The following is a 17,500-nucleotide window of genomic DNA, read 5'->3' as shown; positions in this document are numbered from 1 at the left end:
ATAATAATACAAATCTTAGGACAGGGCCCTGGGTACTCTCTCACTTTGCCCACAAACCATTCATCTATTCTCTCTCTCCGCTCGTCTTTTATTCATCTCATTTGAAACTCTCCTCCGTTAATTTGAGTTACAGCCTTTAACTGCTGCTGAGATGTGAGTGTGTGATGTTGGAATAAAGACTGAAGAGCTGTCAGTAAGTGTGTGTCTGTGTGTGTGTGTGTGTCGTCTCTGTAGGGAGGACGAGGACAGGATCCCTCTGCTGTCTCACGCTCGTTTCTCACCGCTGACCAGGGACGTCAAGCTCTCCAACGCCGCCAACGAAGACAGCCGAGCGTACAGCTGCCCCAAACACACCAACATCTCCATCACTGCTCACCTGTATGGAGATTAAGAGTCCCACGCACACACATGTATTTATTTTTATTGTTTTTTTTTTATAGTCATTTATTGGATACAAAATAAAAAGGAAAAAAACAAAACAAAAAAACAAACTGGATCCATAGCAACAAAATAAAAAACTCAAATAATAAAGTTCATGTTCAAAAGGGATTAGGAAGAAGTTAAAAACGTTTCTGCTCCTACCCCTTCTTATTTTTGTGCTTCATTATTCACAAGAAAAATAAAAATGTTTTTATCAATCAGTGTATGATGATGGACTTGTTGGCCAAAACAATTAAGGTTTTTAGACAAAACAACAACAAAATGAATGGGAACAGATTAACCAAGACCATCAGCCAAGAAAAAAACAAATAGAAAAACAGAAAAACAGAAAGTCACTGCTCCAGCTCATATCTATTCAATATTTCAGCTCTCAGCACCAATGAATGAGCGGAGGAAGCAACTGCACACGCTAACCGTTAGCCGTTAGCCGACATAAAAAAAAAAAAAAGATGCCGCGGCGAGACGTTTCTGTCACAGACGAAGGTGTGCGCGATTAAACCACAAAAACACTAATTTGAACTTTTCCTGTGTCCCGTCAGATCAGACATTGATTCTGACGAGCCCGCAGGACGTGCGCGCGCTCAGAGGAACCAGCGCCCTGCTGGACTGCGGCTTCTACAGAGATCCTAAACTCGAATACAAGATCAGCTGGAGGAAACACGGACACGAGCTGCTCGAGTCGTCGCCTGATGACAAGTAGAAACACACACTCACACACACGGAGTGAAAAGAATGCAGAATTTAAAAAATGACCTTAATAAACTTAATAACACAAACTGTAACAATAAGAATTGTTTGTGTTATTTTTAGGCACACTGTGTTTGAAAACGGCACCCTGAGAGTGACAAACGTCCAATCAAGCGACAACGCACAGTACACCTGCGAGGTCAGCACGGACCTGGACAGCGTGAAGGCCAGCGGCTCCATCACGGTAGTAGGTATGTCATCATGCGTGTGTGTGTGTGTGTGTGTGTGTGTGTGTGCTTTAATGAGACATGTGGTTTGTGTGTATGCGTGACAGTGTGACACTCACAGTTTTTAATGTGTGACCCTCAGCACGGCCGGACCCTCCAAAAGATCTGACTCTGTCTGACGTTGAAGACTACAGCCTCACTCTGAGCTGGATCCCAGGAAGCTCACACAACAGCCCCATCATAGGTACTCACACACACACACACACACACACACACACACACCGACACACACACACACACACACCGACACACACACACACTGACACACACACACACACACACACACACACACACACACACACACACCGACACACACACACACACACACACACACACACACACACACACACACACACACCGACACACACACACACACACACACACACACACACACCGACACACACACCGACACACACACACACACACACACACACACACACACACACACACACCGACACACACACACACACACACACACACCGACACACACATACTAGTATTCTATAAACCCCTCTATTTCAGCCCTGCTCAGAACAGGCTGTTTCTGTGTCTGTACCTTTAAATATGTAAATGAGCTGTGTCTGACCACGCCCCCTCTCTGGAAGGGCTCGGGTGTACTCAGTGCTTTCTCGCTCCATGTCCTATTGTTTACGGTGAGAAGGCAGACTCAGAGGGCAGAACAAACACCTAGCTGTGGGAGGAGTCACCCACCTGGGGGAGGGGCTACTGCCCTTTGTGATGTCATGAAGGGAAAATCTCCAAACGGCCTGTTTGAGCACACATTTTCTGAAAAGTGGAGCAGAGAGAAGACGGAGAGGATGGACTTTTCTCATGATTGGGGGGTTTGTTTGTTGACAGATGAGCTTTAACATTGTTCGTGTCTTTCAGAGTTCATCGTGGAGGCGCGGGAGGAGCAACACTTGGCGGTGGGAAAGTGGGAGAGGTTGGAGATTGTTCCCGGAGACTTTAACCACCGTCAGCTGACACTGCACCCGTTCTGCACCTACCGCTTCAGAGTCATCGCCGTCAACCAGCTCGGGCGCAGCGAGCCCAGCCTACCGTCGGAGCAGCTCAGGACGCCGCCGGCTGGTGAGTGATGAAGTAACAGGGGAATTCTTAAAAAGTAACCTCGACTGCAGGATTTTATTAGAGTCTACACTCCCTCCCCCCCCACTACGCTCTGCCAATGAAAGGCGTCTGATCCAACCTTCACCACAGGGTCCTAAGTCTCTGACTAGACTCTTCTCCTCTGTCGCCCCCCGGTGGTGGAATGAACTTCCAAACTCCATGTGATCTGCAGAGTCCCTCTGCACCTTAAAGAAAAAGCTAAAGACCCAGCTCTTTCATGAATACCTACTAACTTAATGATGATGGTCTCCATATTATTGATGATGATGATGGTAATGACGATGGTTTTTGTTTGATAACGACGACTTATAAGATGGTTTCTATACTGATTAGAGCTCTCAAGAACTGCCCTCAATGTTGTGCTTTGCCTCTGGTCACTTCCTGTCAGCACCTGTGTGTCCAATCAGACTCAAAGCTGATCGTTTGCTCTTACTGACATTGTTCCCTTTTTTCTAGATCCTTGTTTGTGTTGTTCTTACTCTCTGATGTACGTCTCTTTGGATTAAAGAGTCTGATCAGTGAATTGTAGAATTGTAGAATTGTAGTCCTCATTAGTAATTAAATACTCGTCATGCTATCTTCTCTGTGAAGCTGTTTCCTGTCTTTACTAATCCTCTCTCCCGCTCCGTTTACCTCCAGTTCCTGGCACAAACCCGGAAAATGTGCGCAGTGAGTCCACGGACGCAAAGACTCTGACCATATCGTGGGACGTGAGTACTTCAGTCTGGATGTTTCTTAATGTAAATATTCTCTTCCTCGATGCATTCTGTACTCAATCCAAACACGACATGTTTGTGCACCTGCAGGAGATGGAGAATCACTTGTATTACGGTCCGGATTTCAAGTACAAGGTGTCATGGAAGTCCGGAAAGCCAGGCGCAGATTGGGAAGATGGCTACGTCGTCTCGCCGCCGTTTCATGTAAACAACACAGGGACGTACGAGCCGTTTGAGATCAAAGTCCAGGCTGTGAACTCGCTGGGAGCGGGACCGCCACCGCAGTCTGACATAGGACACTCGGGAGAGGACAGTAGGTCACTTTAGATCTTTTAAGGGGAGGGGAAAGGAGAGGAGAGGAGAGGAGAGGAGAGGAGAGGAGAGGAGGGGAGGGGAGAGGAGAGGAGAGGAGAGGAGAGAGAGAGGAGGGGAGGGGAGAGGAGAGGAGAGGAGAGGAGAGAGAGAGGAGGGGAGGGGAGGAGAGGAGAGGAGGGGAGAGGAGGGGAGGAGAGGAGAGGAGAGGAGGGGAGAGGAGAGGAGAGGAGAGGAGGGGAGAGGAGGGGAGGGGAGGGGAGGGGAGAGGAGAGGAGAGGAGGAGAGGAGGGGAGGGGAGGGGAAAAGAGAGGAGGGGAGGGGAGAGGAGAGGAGAGGAGAGGAGAGGAGAGGAGGGGAGGGGAGAGGAGAGGAGAGAGAGAGGAGGGGAGGGGAGGAGAGGAGAGGAGAGGAGGGGAGAGGAGAGGAGAGAGAGAGAGGAGGGGAGGAGAGGAGAGGAGGGGAGGGGAGAGGAGAGAGAGAGAGGAGGGGAGGAGAGGAGAGGAGAGGAGGGGAGGAGGGGAGAGGAGAGGAGAGGAAAGGAGAGGAGAGGAGGGGAGAGGAGAGGAGAGGAGAGGAGGGGAGGAGGGGAGGGGAGAGGAGAGGAGAGGAAAGGAGAGGAAAGGAGAGGAGAGGAGGGGAGGAGGGGAGAGGAGAGGAGAGGAGGGGAGAGGAGAGGAGAGGAGAGGAGGGGAGGGGAGGGGAGGGGAGAGGAGAGGAGAGGAGAGGAGGAGAGGAGGGGAGGGGAGAGGAAAAGAGAGGAGGGGAGGGGAGAGGAGAGGAGAGGAGAGGAGAGGAGGGGAGGGGAGAGGAGAGGAGAGAGAGAGGAGGGGAGGGGAGGAGAGGAGAGGAGAGGAGGGGAGAGGAGAGGAGAGAGAGAGAGGAGGGGAGGAGAGGAGAGGAGGGGAGGGGAGAGGAGAGAGAGAGAGGAGGGGAGGAGAGGAGAGGAGAGGAGGGGAGGAGGGGAGAGGAGAGGAGAGGAAAGGAGAGGAGAGGAGGGGAGAGGAGAGGAGAGGAGAGGAGAGGAGGGGAGGAGGGGAGGGGAGAGGAGAGGAGAGGAAAGGAGAGGAAAGGAGAGGAGAGGAGGGGAGGAGGGGAGGGGAGAGGAGAGGAGAGGAGAGGAGAGGAGAGGAACCTAACAAGCATGTCTTTGTGGGAGGAAACCGAGAACATGCAGACTCCACACAGAGAGACTCCTGAAGGACGGGGAGTCAAATTAAATAATTTGGGTGTTTGTTTTCCAGCGACGGTTAAAGTAGCGCCACGTCACCACGTCACCACGTCACCACGTCACCACGTCACCACGTCACCACGTCACCACCCCACTCCCACTCGCTCGAAGTGATTTCTCCTGCTAATACCTGGTTATTGTTGTTTCTGTCTGTTTCTCTCAGAGCCCAAAGAAGCTCCAACCGGAGTCTCCACCACAGTGATGAACAGCACCGTCAGAGTGAAGTGGAACCAAGCCCAGAACATCCGAGGGCGGCTGAGGGGATACAAGGTAAGAGACAAAAAAAATCAAAGGTTACTAAGGTAACCATGGTTCTTTGAAACCGGAATGACTGCAAGAGTTGTAAGTCACTCAAAATCCATGAGCAGGAGAAGACTCTGTGGGAATGAGTGCTAAGATATTTACCTGTCCGGGGGTCATCAGAGGTCACATGTGACTTTGTTGATATAAATACACGACCTGCGCTTTCACAAGATGGAGATATCCAGTGAGAAGAACTCAGGAAGGTTGTTTAGTTTTCTGTTTTTTTGTCATCGCCTGTTGCTGTCTTTATTTCTCCTCTTGTTGTTTTCAACTTCTGCAAAGAAAATCAGATTAATGACGTTCTCTCTGCCTCCATGTCAGATCTACATCAGTAGGTTGGGTCCCCAGGGGGGGCGGGACCGGAGGTCTCTCGGTAAACCTCACCACGAGGAGGAGAGAGAGGAGCGATTGAGGGAGCGGCACGTGGAGAGCAGGGAGGTGGAGGTGCACGGCACGCAGACGTCGGAGGAGGTGTCGGGGCTGCGGCTGTTTTCACACTACGCGCTAACCATGACCGTCGTGAACAGCAAGGGGGAGGGGCCTAACTCTACTCCGCACCACTTCTTCACCCCGGAGGGAGGTGGGTTTAAAAGAGATCTAAAGAAATAAATATATTTCCTGTATTTTTTAAGATACTGTCACTCACATGTGCATGTTCCCGGTTTGTCTGCGCAGCGCCCGGTCCTCCTGCTTCACTCCGGTTTGAGAGTCCAACAGAGAGATCTCTGATTCTCTACTGGACCCCTCCTGAGGAAACCAACGGCCTCCTGCAGGGCTACATGGTGCAGTATCAACAGGGTACTTGTTTTTCTTATTTGTTTCATGCAATACATCTCGCAACAGCATAAAACAGAGGCTGTGGCTCAGTGGTAGAGTCGGTTGTCCCTCAAAGGGAAGGTCTGGGATTGGATCCCCAGCTCCTGCAGCCACATGTCCAATGTGTCCTTGGGCAAGACCCTTAACACCCAAGTTGCTCCTGCAGATTTGTGGGCGGAGTATGAATGGGTATGGGTTACTTCTGATGAACTCTTTACCCAGCAGCCTCTACCATCAGTGTGTGAATGTGGAGGTGTGACCTGCGGTGTAAAAGAGCTTTGAGTAGTCAGAAGACTAGAAAAGAAATATACAAGCTAAAGTCCATTTAACAAAACATCAAATCTTGGGTTTCCATCCGCCCATCCTCCAAGGTCGGCAACCTCAACTCCAATCTCTCTTTTCACTCCAACATCAAATCTGTCACTGAATGAAAAAGAATCTCCTGACTGCGGCCATCACTCTCTGACCCCCGTGGCAGAAACCCTTACTCCCCATCCCCCCACCCCCTTGCTCCCTATCCCTCTTCCTGCATTTTATCCCATCTCTCCCCCTATCCCTTTATAAGCCCGGCGCAGTCTAGGCCTGTGAAGGCTTGTTACGCCTCTGTCTTGTTTTTGTTTGTTGTTTGTATTCTTATTGTTCCTCCACCATGTCAAGCGTCTTTGGGTCCCTGCACATTGAAAAATCCACTCCTGCTGATCGTCTTGTTTTCTGTGCTTGGTGTGCAGAGGTGGAGAACAGAGACGGCACGTTGCAGATGGAGATCATCAGCGATCCCAGTGTCACTCACATTGAGTTGAACTCTCTGGACCCCAGCAGCTACTACAGCTTCAATGTGATCGCACGCACCAACGCCGGAGAAGGGCCCCCCATCACACGGCGGGGCGCCACCCAGCTCGATGGAGGTGAAATCATCGCGTTTTGATCCAAGAGTTTTTTATTTTCAAGTGTAGTTTTTCTTTGTATGCTTGCTCACCTTGTTGTTGTCTTCTTCTTTCAGTGCCTCCATCCAACGTGTCCATAGTTTCCAGTAACAAGTCGCTCAACCTGAGCTGGGTGCCCGGAGAGCGAGACAGGAACCACGGCTTCACCATCCACTACTGCAGGAAGCGCTGTAAGAGAGGGGTTTTTAATGCATGTTAGAGTGCATGTGGGGGGAAATTGAGAATGTAGGATGTTGTTATTAATAATTAAATGAACATGTCCTTAAGTTACCTGCCTGTCAGGACTCTTACATGAGATGGAAACACTTTGAACAACAGGCGCGATGGGCAGATGTTGTTAGAGCACATTAAGGAAGCTAAAGGAAGAAGAGCAAGAGAAGAAGAGAGTGGAGAATCGTTTAGTTGTGCAGAATATTACACAACTACAACTTCAGTAATCTAAGACTTTCCTGTGTGTTTGTGTTTGTGTTTGTGTTTGTGTTTGTGTTTGCTGCAGTCGACTGTGAGAGGAATTTCTGGGAGGAGTCAGAGGTGGTGAACACCACGCAGGGTTTCTATTCGCTGAGTGGCCTCAAACCAGGAACCGAGTACAAGCTAGCAATCATGCACGGAAACATCACGCAGTGGGAAGAGGAGACGATGACTAAAGGACCAGGTAACAGTGCGGAGGAAGTGTGCACAAACAGACAACGCAATGCTTACCCTCTGATGTTTGTCATTTAAATAAAAGTGTCTGCTAAACGAATGACTCTGAAATAACGACTGAAGGCTGGAAAAGACGATGCTCTTAATTGTCAGAATTTGCCAAAAACTTACTAGGCAGGTTTGGTCATTTCCTCCAGATCCACTTTTTAAGACTTTGGTGTAAATTGTCTTTAGGTCCTGACAGACATTAATAACTCATGTTCTCTGAAAAAGGAACAAAGAAAATCCATCATCTGTATCAGTTTGTAAGTCTGTAAAAACTTTGACCAATGTCTGCTACGAGGTACCAATCTGATGAACCAATCAGACGCCTCCCTGTCTCCCTGCTCGCTCTCTAGCTCACACTCAAAGAGCGTCACCGATGACTTTAGGAGTTTATACTGTGAGTTTACTGAATGAGACATGAGACGACACTTCTGGAGGGACGACGCTCGTGCATGTAAGTGAGGGGGCGTGGCTTTAGAGGGAGCACAGAGGGGAGGGGGCGGGTGCAGAAGGAGCACTGAGGGAATGCTACTTTCAAAATCATGCTAGTTTTTGAGAATTACTAACCCTGCCTTTAAGCAGTTTACACAGTATGAATGACACTTTCTGAGAAACATCATCATCTCTGACGTTCATCTCAGGAGTTTCTCTAAATCTGCCTAAAAATCAATAAAGTTATTGTGTTGATTAAGTAAAGAAACGTCACAGAGACCAGATTTAAGAATAAACTGTGAGCAGATTTAAGAGTCCAGCAGCGTTCTGTAGTTTCCCGTTTTGTTGACGATGTCTCTCCGTCTCTCCGTCTCTCAGAACCCTCAGAGATAACCGGTGGGTTCGCCACACAGGGTTGGCTGATTGGACTCATCAGCGCCATCGTGCTGCTGGTGCTGATACTGCTCATCCTCTGCCTCATCAAACGCAGGAAGGGCGGCAAATACGCAGGTAGGACCAAACAGAACATCCAAAACTAAAGAACCGTGTAAGTCTCTAATCACCAGTTTGATTGTGAGGGTTTCTTTTCTTTTTACAGTGAAGGACAAAGAAGACAAGGAAGTAGACTCTGAGGCTCGGCCAATGAAAGATGAGACTTTCGGAGAGTACAGGTGAGTCTTTTTATGGGGTTCTTTTATGCATACACACAGTTTCAGATGAGATTTTAATGACAATTAAGTTCAGTTTCAACTATTTTCAAACGTTAAATCTGTCATCTGGACATGAAAACTGATCGGTAGTGATGTCCGAGGACAGACAATTTGCTGAGCTAATTGATGGCTTTTCTGGAGTGTTTGTCCAAGTTGTTAATCTGACACACTTTATTCATCCAGATTGTTCACTCTGTTCACTCTGAAACATGCTTCACACATTCAAAGGCCTGAAAGCACAAACATGCATTTATGTCGAGTTGTCAGAGTGCGGAGGTGACTGCACAGGGACTGGTGCCTCATATCTGGCAAACCGAGGGGCGTCCAAAACGGCCGTGTGGGGGGGTGTCTTAAAAGCGCCTACCTTCTCTGGTCCAAACAAATCCAGAGCATTCAGGAGCAGAATCTAAAGTTAGAAGGAGGACATACTGACTGCTGCATTGTTGTCAGAGAAGCCAGCACTTCAACATGTTTCCTTAATGATCAGATAGTAAGATCACTGACTGGACCTTTACCTCAAATCCCAACGGACTGAGCTAATGCCGCCCCTGACAGTTGCCACAAAACAATCACAACTTTCATAACATCTTTTCAAAATCCGGCGTTTCATGATAAAAGGCATTAACGACCAAAACTATCACAGTGAAGGATGCTTAATCCTACGGGGACTGACTTTTACAATATCAGCGTTCGCACAAGTTCCCATTTTATTAACACACATATTTTTCTAATCAAGCACTTTCCTTGAGTGTTTCTAACCTCTTCAACTTAATTAACAACTAACAACTTCATTCTGGAACTAATCTTCTAATTCACATTTTTTACTAATTCACTTCTGTTTTTGCACCGATGTCTTTGCTGCCTGCTCCGTTTGACACTGTGCATCTAACACCTCCTCGGTTCTCCTTTTTCATCCTCTTTCTATTTTTTTTTCTTGCCCCAATGCTCGGCCTGCAGATCTCTGGAGAGGTGAGGAAGTCAGAAAAGTCAACCATGCATGCATTGAGATTGTGTGTCATGAAATATAACTAAACTAGTAGTTTAACTGTTTGTGTGTTTGTGCATCTTGCCATTTTAACCTGTTTAATAACATCTCAGAACGACTCTATTCAAGACTTTTAGTGATTCTTTGAAACACATGTGTCCTCTAAAGCTCCTTGGAATTATTTTTATTCACCCCGCCTCCATTTTATTCAGCTTTGTGTCAGCTTTAGTTTCTGGCAGAGTGAGGTTATTTTGTGTCACATGCATCACTGTAAGTCCAAATGTAAAGCCTCTTTTGAAAGGATCTTACTTTAGAATTTCTGCTGTTTAATGGCAATACAGTTATAGCTTTGATAATTAAAGAATTATGCATTGATTTACTATGAAACATTATTAAAAGCTAAATTTACCACAAAAGTAGTCAAAGCTGTGGGTAACTTCATCGCATTAAGAAGCAACCAGTTGGGGCGCCCATGTCCGAGTGATTTGTGCACCCCATGAACATAAGCTGCAGTCCTCGAGGTGGGTGACCCGGGTTCAAATCCGACCTGTGGCTCATTCCCCGCTCTCTCACTCCAATAAAGTCACAAACCGCCCCTCCCCCGAAATAAATCCTAAAGTATAGCTAATGTCTTTTTTCCGTCTCTGTCGTCTTTCAGTGATGCAGACGAGAAGCGCTCAGACAGCCAGCCGTCTCTGTGCGGGAAGAGTAAACTGGGCAGTGACGACTCTCTGGCTGAATACGGAGACAGCGTGGACATCCAGTTCAACGAGGACGGCTCCTTCATCGGCCAGTACAGCGGCCGGGGACCCGTTCCCCACGGCAACGAGAGCTCTGGTCCTGCCTCCCCTGTTAACGCAGTCCCTCCTCCACCCATCGCTCCATCCATGTCGAGCATCCTGAACCGGCCCAGCTAGACACACACACACACACACACACACACACACACACACACACACACACATACATACATACATACACACTGCCCGCCTGCAGCACCAACACAAAGGGACAGACCACTCCTGACTCCACTGCCTGTAACGTTAAAGTGCAACAACACACACACACACACACACACACACACACACACACACACACTGTCTCAGTACATTCCACAGGTTTATGCAGTGCAGATGTTTACAGGATGTCTTACCTTTTCTACTTCAAGTTTACACACAAACACACACTGAAAAACACACACACACACACACACACACATTCAAGAAGACATGCAAAACCAGATCACAAAACCATCACTCTTCTGTAAGACAAAAACAGAGGGAGGAGCCAGCTGCTCCAGCTGTTTGTAACTCCAGACTTGATATCGTCAGAATTTAAACTTTCCCCAAGTCGATTGTGATGCATCTCTTAATTACAGCAGGTTGAACTACTCGGAATAGTTCCTTCTTAAGGTGTACTCCATGTTACTGTTGGCTGGAATGGCTGCAAAGTCGATAACCAAACAGGCAAATTGCTCGCTGCTTCGGTTAAAAAACAACAAATCTCCTGCTGGAAACGATAAATGTTTCTGCTTAGACATGATGCTTAGTTGACTTTGCATTTTGGATTGCTTTCTGATTGGACACAGCCACAGACAAAAAGCTTTACTAGTCAATGTTTCTCTGACATTTGACCAGTTTAACCCAGTCTAATAACTTAATAAATTCAACGTATAGTGCTGGATTTACAAACAGCCGGTGCAACAACGCCAAGGAGAGGAAGATAAGATGTGATGAAGAAAAAGGGAAATCTTTCCATCTTGTCTGACAACCACATTGTGTCATCGTGTATAAACACTTAAGTGTCATTAACACATCGGTTATATATTATATCAAGTCATATTCGGTTGTTTTTTTATACACACACATCACCATTTCAGTTATATTCTTCACTTTTTGTGCATTGTTGTCAAACGTCACCACGATGTGTCTTTGTTTACACTGTTAGCGAGCTATTTATTTGTGTTTGTGTGCATGTGTCTGGGAATGATTTGTCTATTTATTGTTGTGTGCGCGGCTGTCAAACCTAAGATGCATGCCCCCCCCTCGGAGGCATTTAACAAATAATTCAGTTAATGTTTTTTCGCATTTTAAGTTCAAAGAGTGACTTTCATTTTGTGTGCGTGCGTGCGATTGTCCGTGCTCTCCGTCGCTGCCTTTTAACCTGCAGCGATGGGAGATCTGTTGCCTTAAACGAGTGTCCAGTTAAGCCTTCTCTCCTCCCTCTTGTCCGCGCATCCCATCTGTCAAATCATACATTTCTACCCAAACGCATTTCTATCCCATCATCCTTAGATCAGTCCTGTTACTCAGCAGGATCAGGATGTTACGGTGGCCCTGAATGTTCATTGCGCTGCAAACACGTCTAAACTGGATACCTAGAAGCTCAAAGGAAAACTGCTTCATCAATTTGGGGAAACATGCATTAAGCTATAACTGGTGTAAAAGTTAAACAATCTGCAAATCAATGACAAACAGTGAAAAGTTGATCTGAGCTATGATGTTTTTATCTGATAGTTTTGACATTTTGATTGCATGGCTCATTACTTACCTGCAGCTGGTGTTCCTCAGGGGAATCGTACAAGAGTAATTACCAAAATTGAAGTGACTCCTCAAATTTGCATTACTGGACAGGAGGAGCCATTTCATAGTCACAGGTTTATAGTCCCTGAAACAGCGTTATGTTATGTGTTTGATCTTGCAGTCCTCTGAGCTTTCAGGGCCACCGTAGAAAGTGATAACAGACAGAAAGACATTCCTATGCATACACACACCATGCACGCACATGTACACTGATGCATGCATTAAGCGGAGGCTTATGGACATGGAGGTCCTCTGTAGCAAAACCATATGGGACCCTCTGAAGGAGAGAGGGAGGAGGGAGGACAGAAACGCCCCAGGAGGAGGAGGAGGAGGAGAAAGAGAATCTGACGTATCGTTCTCTGAATGTAAATAGAACCTTGAGATTGTCATTTTTTATTTCCATTGCTTCTTTTATAAGATGAACAAAATTGTAATTTTTTTTATTATCTGTTGCTCTGTTGGAATTTGTACTGTGGCGTTCCTCTGCTGCAGCTTTTGTATCATAATACCCCCCCCCCCACACACACACACACACACACACACGCCATCGTCTCCTCTTAGGTTTTCCTCTTGTTTCGATTAGTAGCCCAGAGACATTTAGAGAAGACTAGAATCATAGTGAGAACCCTCCACCCCTCCCCCCTCAACAAGTGTCTTTATAGCGCTTTAGAGATGCAGCAGATAATATGGATTATTAAGTCATGTCATAAATGTTAACATTTATATGCCCTGACTGGGCGCTGATGTTTGAATGAACTCGGGCGAGGTGATGTCGTCCTCTGCCCTCGACAGGAAATAAATCTCAATACTCAGAGGGTTTATTATTTTTGTGGCCCCAATGTGCCGGACAAAACTGTCTGACGAATCAAGAGAGGGTACGTTAAACTAACCAGGGACTTCCCCAGTGTTTGGACCCAGAGCTGAACTTTGTTTTTAACGTTTGTGGAGCAGAGAGGGACAGGAGACACAAGCCTGAGGAGTCCTTTGTGTTCTTATTATTGTCAACAAATCCAAAGGCTGCAGATGTAGCCCATAGTTTCAAGCTGGCTGGTTCCCACTGAAGATGTTCCTAAGCTTTCAAAAATAGTTTGTATTTTGATCTGTTTTTTCCTTCAAGAATCCGTAACAATTAGCGAAACATAATTTGACCATCGTGTGTCACACATACTAAATTGTTCCCAAAATTATCAACAAATCAAGGGGGCGGGCCACGACCCCTGTCAATCATTCACACTACAGAAATGATTGGAAGAGGATGCTACAGTGCTTGGGCTGTAAATGTTTTTAAGGTAGAGCAGTTAATCATTTTTTTTTTTTTTTACTTTCTGAGATGCATCCGCTCATTCAAGTTTTTGTGCTTGATACAAAAACATCAATAAATTAAATGTTTTTAAAAAATATATTGTGTTAAACTCAAGGGATGTAAGGCTATTTTGAAAATGGATGATGGGAGGAAGGTGATGGACAAAATACAAAACTTCAACAACACTTCTGATCCGATCTGCAGTCTGTAATCAAACCTGAACATGTTGCCTTGTTCGACGTCTCGCAGGTCTTGACTCCTTTCCTCTCTGCACCTGAAGCTGACTGTACAGCCCTGCCTGTCTGTGTGTCTGCCTGTCTGTGTGTCTGTGTGTCTGTCTGTCTGTCTGTCTCTGTTTCAGCCTTCTTTTATACATATAAACACTTTGGGGGAAAATTAAAATAAAAACAAGTAAAAGACAAAAAAAAAAGTTATAAATAATAATACTGCAAATGAAAACAATAAAACAACAACAGTGCTTATATCAGTTACGACGACGCGGTCAGTATTGTCATCAGTGATTTTGATACGATCAGTAACTAACACAACGAAATGAATCAGTATGACAGGAGGGATGTGATGACACGGGAGGACGGCTGTTTGGTGTGTGTGCGTGTGAATGTGTGTATCTGTGTGTGAGTGGTGAGGGGAAGCAGCTGGGGAGAAGTGGGGTTCAAAATTCAAACACACACATGCATATTTACAGAGGGGGGAGGGGGCATGAGGGAGGGGTTACTGCAATATTGAGGTGTGCTGATGTACCTGCTTGTTGCATTGTGCGCTGTTCTGTAGCCGGCAAACTAACCCCAGACTGTCAACTAATAAATAAACATGGACTACGCATATCCTGAACAGACCTCAGACCTGGTGCTTATTCTCCACTGTGTCTGTGTGTGTGTGTGTGTGTGTGTGTGTGTGTGTGTGTGTGTGTGTGTGTGTGTGTGTGGTCTCGTCCAACAGTCAACAGGACCCAAAAATTAGGAACTTTTGGTGAATGAGGACATTTTGGTCGGTTACTTCCTGAAAGGCTGGTTGGAGATTAAGACTGTTAAGACAGCTTTAAAAGTAAGACAAAATGTAAATGTACATATTTAACTCTAAAAATGAGACACTTAAAGCAACAATATGTAGGAATTTGGACTGACGCACGTTGGTGCCCTCCGAAGGTCTAAGAGTGCACCTGCACGGCTATAAGACACACAAAGTGCTGTTAACCCTTTAAAGTCATCCTTCTTTTTAAAAAGTCTATGGTTTTAATTGAAAAGCTTCCAAACACAATGGAGTTAAAGGGATAAAGGGATGTAAAATAAATGATTTACTTAGAAACTGAAGTGAAGCATGAGAGTAGCTTTAATGAAAGTAGGAATATGAATGTACAACTACCTTTTCTTTTTCACCTGGGAGCAGTTCTTAAGAAAAGGTTTTTTTTTACAGCTTGGCTCGACTGCATTGGTTACTGTTAGATGGAGAGCGGTCAAAGGTGTGGAATGCAGCGGAACAGGAAACTGATGATTAAAACTATTACCCTGCAACAGTGTGAGTTAGGTGTCACGGCAAACACAACCCTGGGATTATGACTTGTCTTTGGCTTCCAGGCGTCTAGGTATCTGGTGTCTGAAATAATAATCCACGGATATAAAAAACATATTAAAAAGGTCTAATTTGGGGCACCGATGGTTAGTGGTTAGGTCACGCCCCAAGTATGGTGGCTACCGTCCTTCGAGCGGGCGCCTCGTGTTCAAATCTGACCTGCGGCTCCTTCCCGGCTTGTCATTCTTTAGTCTCCAACTGGTTTCTTACTCTACTATCCAGAAGCAAATATGTAGAAGAGCAAACACTGAAGTGTAAAAGCCTTGCACTGATAATGATAAATACATTATGTTTCTAACTTGTGTTTAAGGAGCAATATGTAACGCTGACCCCTATTGTTTCAAATGGGTACTGCAGTCTTAATTCAAAACAATGGACAACAACCGTCCAGAATCTAAATTTACAATCCTGTCAAATAAAGGCATAATTCTACAATTCACTGAGCAGACTCTTTTCTCCAAAGCGACGTACATCAGAGAGTAAGAACAACACAAGCAAGGATCTAGAAAAAAGGAACAATGTCAGTAAGAGCAAACGATCAGCTTTGAGTCTGATTGGACACACAGGTGCTGACAGGAAGTGACCAGAGGCAAAGCACAACATTGAGGGCAGTTCTTGAGAGCTCTAATCAGTATAGAAACCATCTTATAAGTCGTCTTTATCAAACAAAAACCATCGTCATTACCATCATCATCATCAATAATATGGAGACCATCATCATTAAGTTAGTAGGTATTCATGAAAGAGCTGGGTCTTTAGCTTTTTCTTAAAGGTGCAGAGGGACTCTGCAGATCACATGGAGTTTGGAAGTTCATTCCACCACCGGGGGGCGACAGAGGAGAAGAGTCTAGTCAGAGACTTAGGACCCTGTTGTGAAGGTTGGATCAGACTTTCATTGGCAGAGCGTAGTGGGGGGGGAAGTCTGTTGCCTGGGCTTTATCAGTGTGTATATTCATGTCTCCCATTACAATCAGTGGTGTTCCATCATCAGGGATTTCTGAGAGTAGCATGTCCAGTTCCACAACAAAATCATTCAGATTACACCCTGGTGGGCGGTAAATGATAGCAATGTATATTTTAATAGGAGCAGTAACCAAGATTGTGTGATATTCAAATGAGGAGTTGTTGCTCAGTGGGAAGAGTTTATTGAATTTCCAGGTATTAGAAATGAGGATACCTGTACCACCTCCACGTCCAACAGAGCAGGGTGTGTGTGAGAACACTGTGTCAACACAAAGAGCAGCTGGTGTATTTTCTGGGCGGATCCAGGTTTCAGTAAGGGCAAGTGCCTGAATGTCTGCTTGGATGAATTCAGTTTTACTCACAGCAGATTGACAGTTCCAGAGGCCAAAAGTAAATGAAGGGTGGGTAGAAGAGGCTTTCTTAAGCAGAGACAAGTTGTTAAGATTTCGTTGTCTATGACAGATGTGTCTTTTTCTGTTCCCATGAATGACAGAGATTTCTTTGTAGCACATGTTGCATTTAGCAGATGACCAGAGGAAATAGGCAAAGCAGTAGTCGTAGATGCCCGGGCTCTGTGGCCACGCTGAAGCGTCAGACGTTTTCAGATCAGAGCTTGTTCTGCTGCAGTTTCAGATTCAGACTCTTTTAAGCTTGGAGTTTCAGATTTTCAGCTTGCAATCAACAGAGGGTGTGACACGCATCAACTGCCTCTCCTGTTGATGCTCAGAGAATGAAACTTAAGTGCTCAGCCCAAACAAAGCCTGACAACGACCCACTATCAATATCTACTCAAAGCAAGTTTCGATCCACCCACCTAGCTGACAAGACCTTCCTAGTTTTCAGATCAGAGCTTGTTCTAAAATCTAAACTTACAATCTAAACTTACAATCCTGTCAAATAAAGGCATAAAAGCCCAAAAGTACATACATAGAAAAAATGTATATTTGGGGTTTTTAACAGTAATATCAGCGTATTTGTAAAATAAGACCGGCCCTTTAAGAGTCCATTTAAAATCCTCTAATTAAAACTTAAAGATCCTGTGAGGAACTTTCAGCTTGTGTTGATTTCGGCGCCCCCTGTGGACAAAGCAGTGCATTTTATCTATTTGCTTATCTATGTCGATAATAAGGTTCTTTTTAAATTTCATCCTGTTTTCTTTAAAAATTCTAATATTTCACTCACAGTGAATCTTTGACGTGGAAAATGTAAAAAAAAAATTAAAAAAGGCCGTCCCATCAGAGTGTGCTCATTCATTCTTCTGACACCTACCCCCCCCCCCCCCTGGCAGCAGTTTTAGATAATAAGAGTAACTCAATATAATCAGTCAGTCTTTAATATTATGGCCTTGTTTGCTTTTTTAGGTCATAAGGAGGCATCGTT

The 17,500-nt window shown here is 45.6% G+C and overlaps 1 protein-coding gene across 1 annotated transcript in view; it reads left to right on the top strand.

The window, feature by feature from the left end:
- Positions 1–14,423, top strand: part of LOC132989589 (neural cell adhesion molecule L1.1-like) — a 75,763-nt gene extending 61,340 nt beyond the window's left edge. Inside the window, 17 exon segments of the mRNA XM_061057289.1 lie at positions 235–378; positions 919–1,137; positions 1,252–1,379; positions 1,498–1,599; positions 2,304–2,504; positions 3,183–3,253; positions 3,350–3,572; positions 4,966–5,072; positions 5,427–5,685; positions 5,781–5,903; positions 6,650–6,826; positions 6,922–7,035; positions 7,362–7,520; positions 8,366–8,497; positions 8,586–8,658; positions 9,655–9,666; positions 10,341–14,423. Of these exon segments, the coding sequence (XP_060913272.1) occupies positions 235–378; positions 919–1,137; positions 1,252–1,379; positions 1,498–1,599; positions 2,304–2,504; positions 3,183–3,253; positions 3,350–3,572; positions 4,966–5,072; positions 5,427–5,685; positions 5,781–5,903; positions 6,650–6,826; positions 6,922–7,035; positions 7,362–7,520; positions 8,366–8,497; positions 8,586–8,658; positions 9,655–9,666; positions 10,341–10,599 (2,503 nt within the window). The 3' untranslated portion in view covers positions 10,600–14,423.
- Positions 14,424–17,500: the final 3,077 nt, after the last annotated feature.

Source organism: Labrus mixtus, chromosome 15 (genome assembly GCF_963584025.1).
Source record: "Labrus mixtus chromosome 15, fLabMix1.1, whole genome shotgun sequence".
NCBI lineage: Eukaryota > Metazoa > Chordata > Actinopteri > Labriformes > Labridae > Labrus > Labrus mixtus.
Note: the sequence above shows the minus strand (reverse complement) of the source record. Positions and strands in the feature narration are given on the sequence as shown.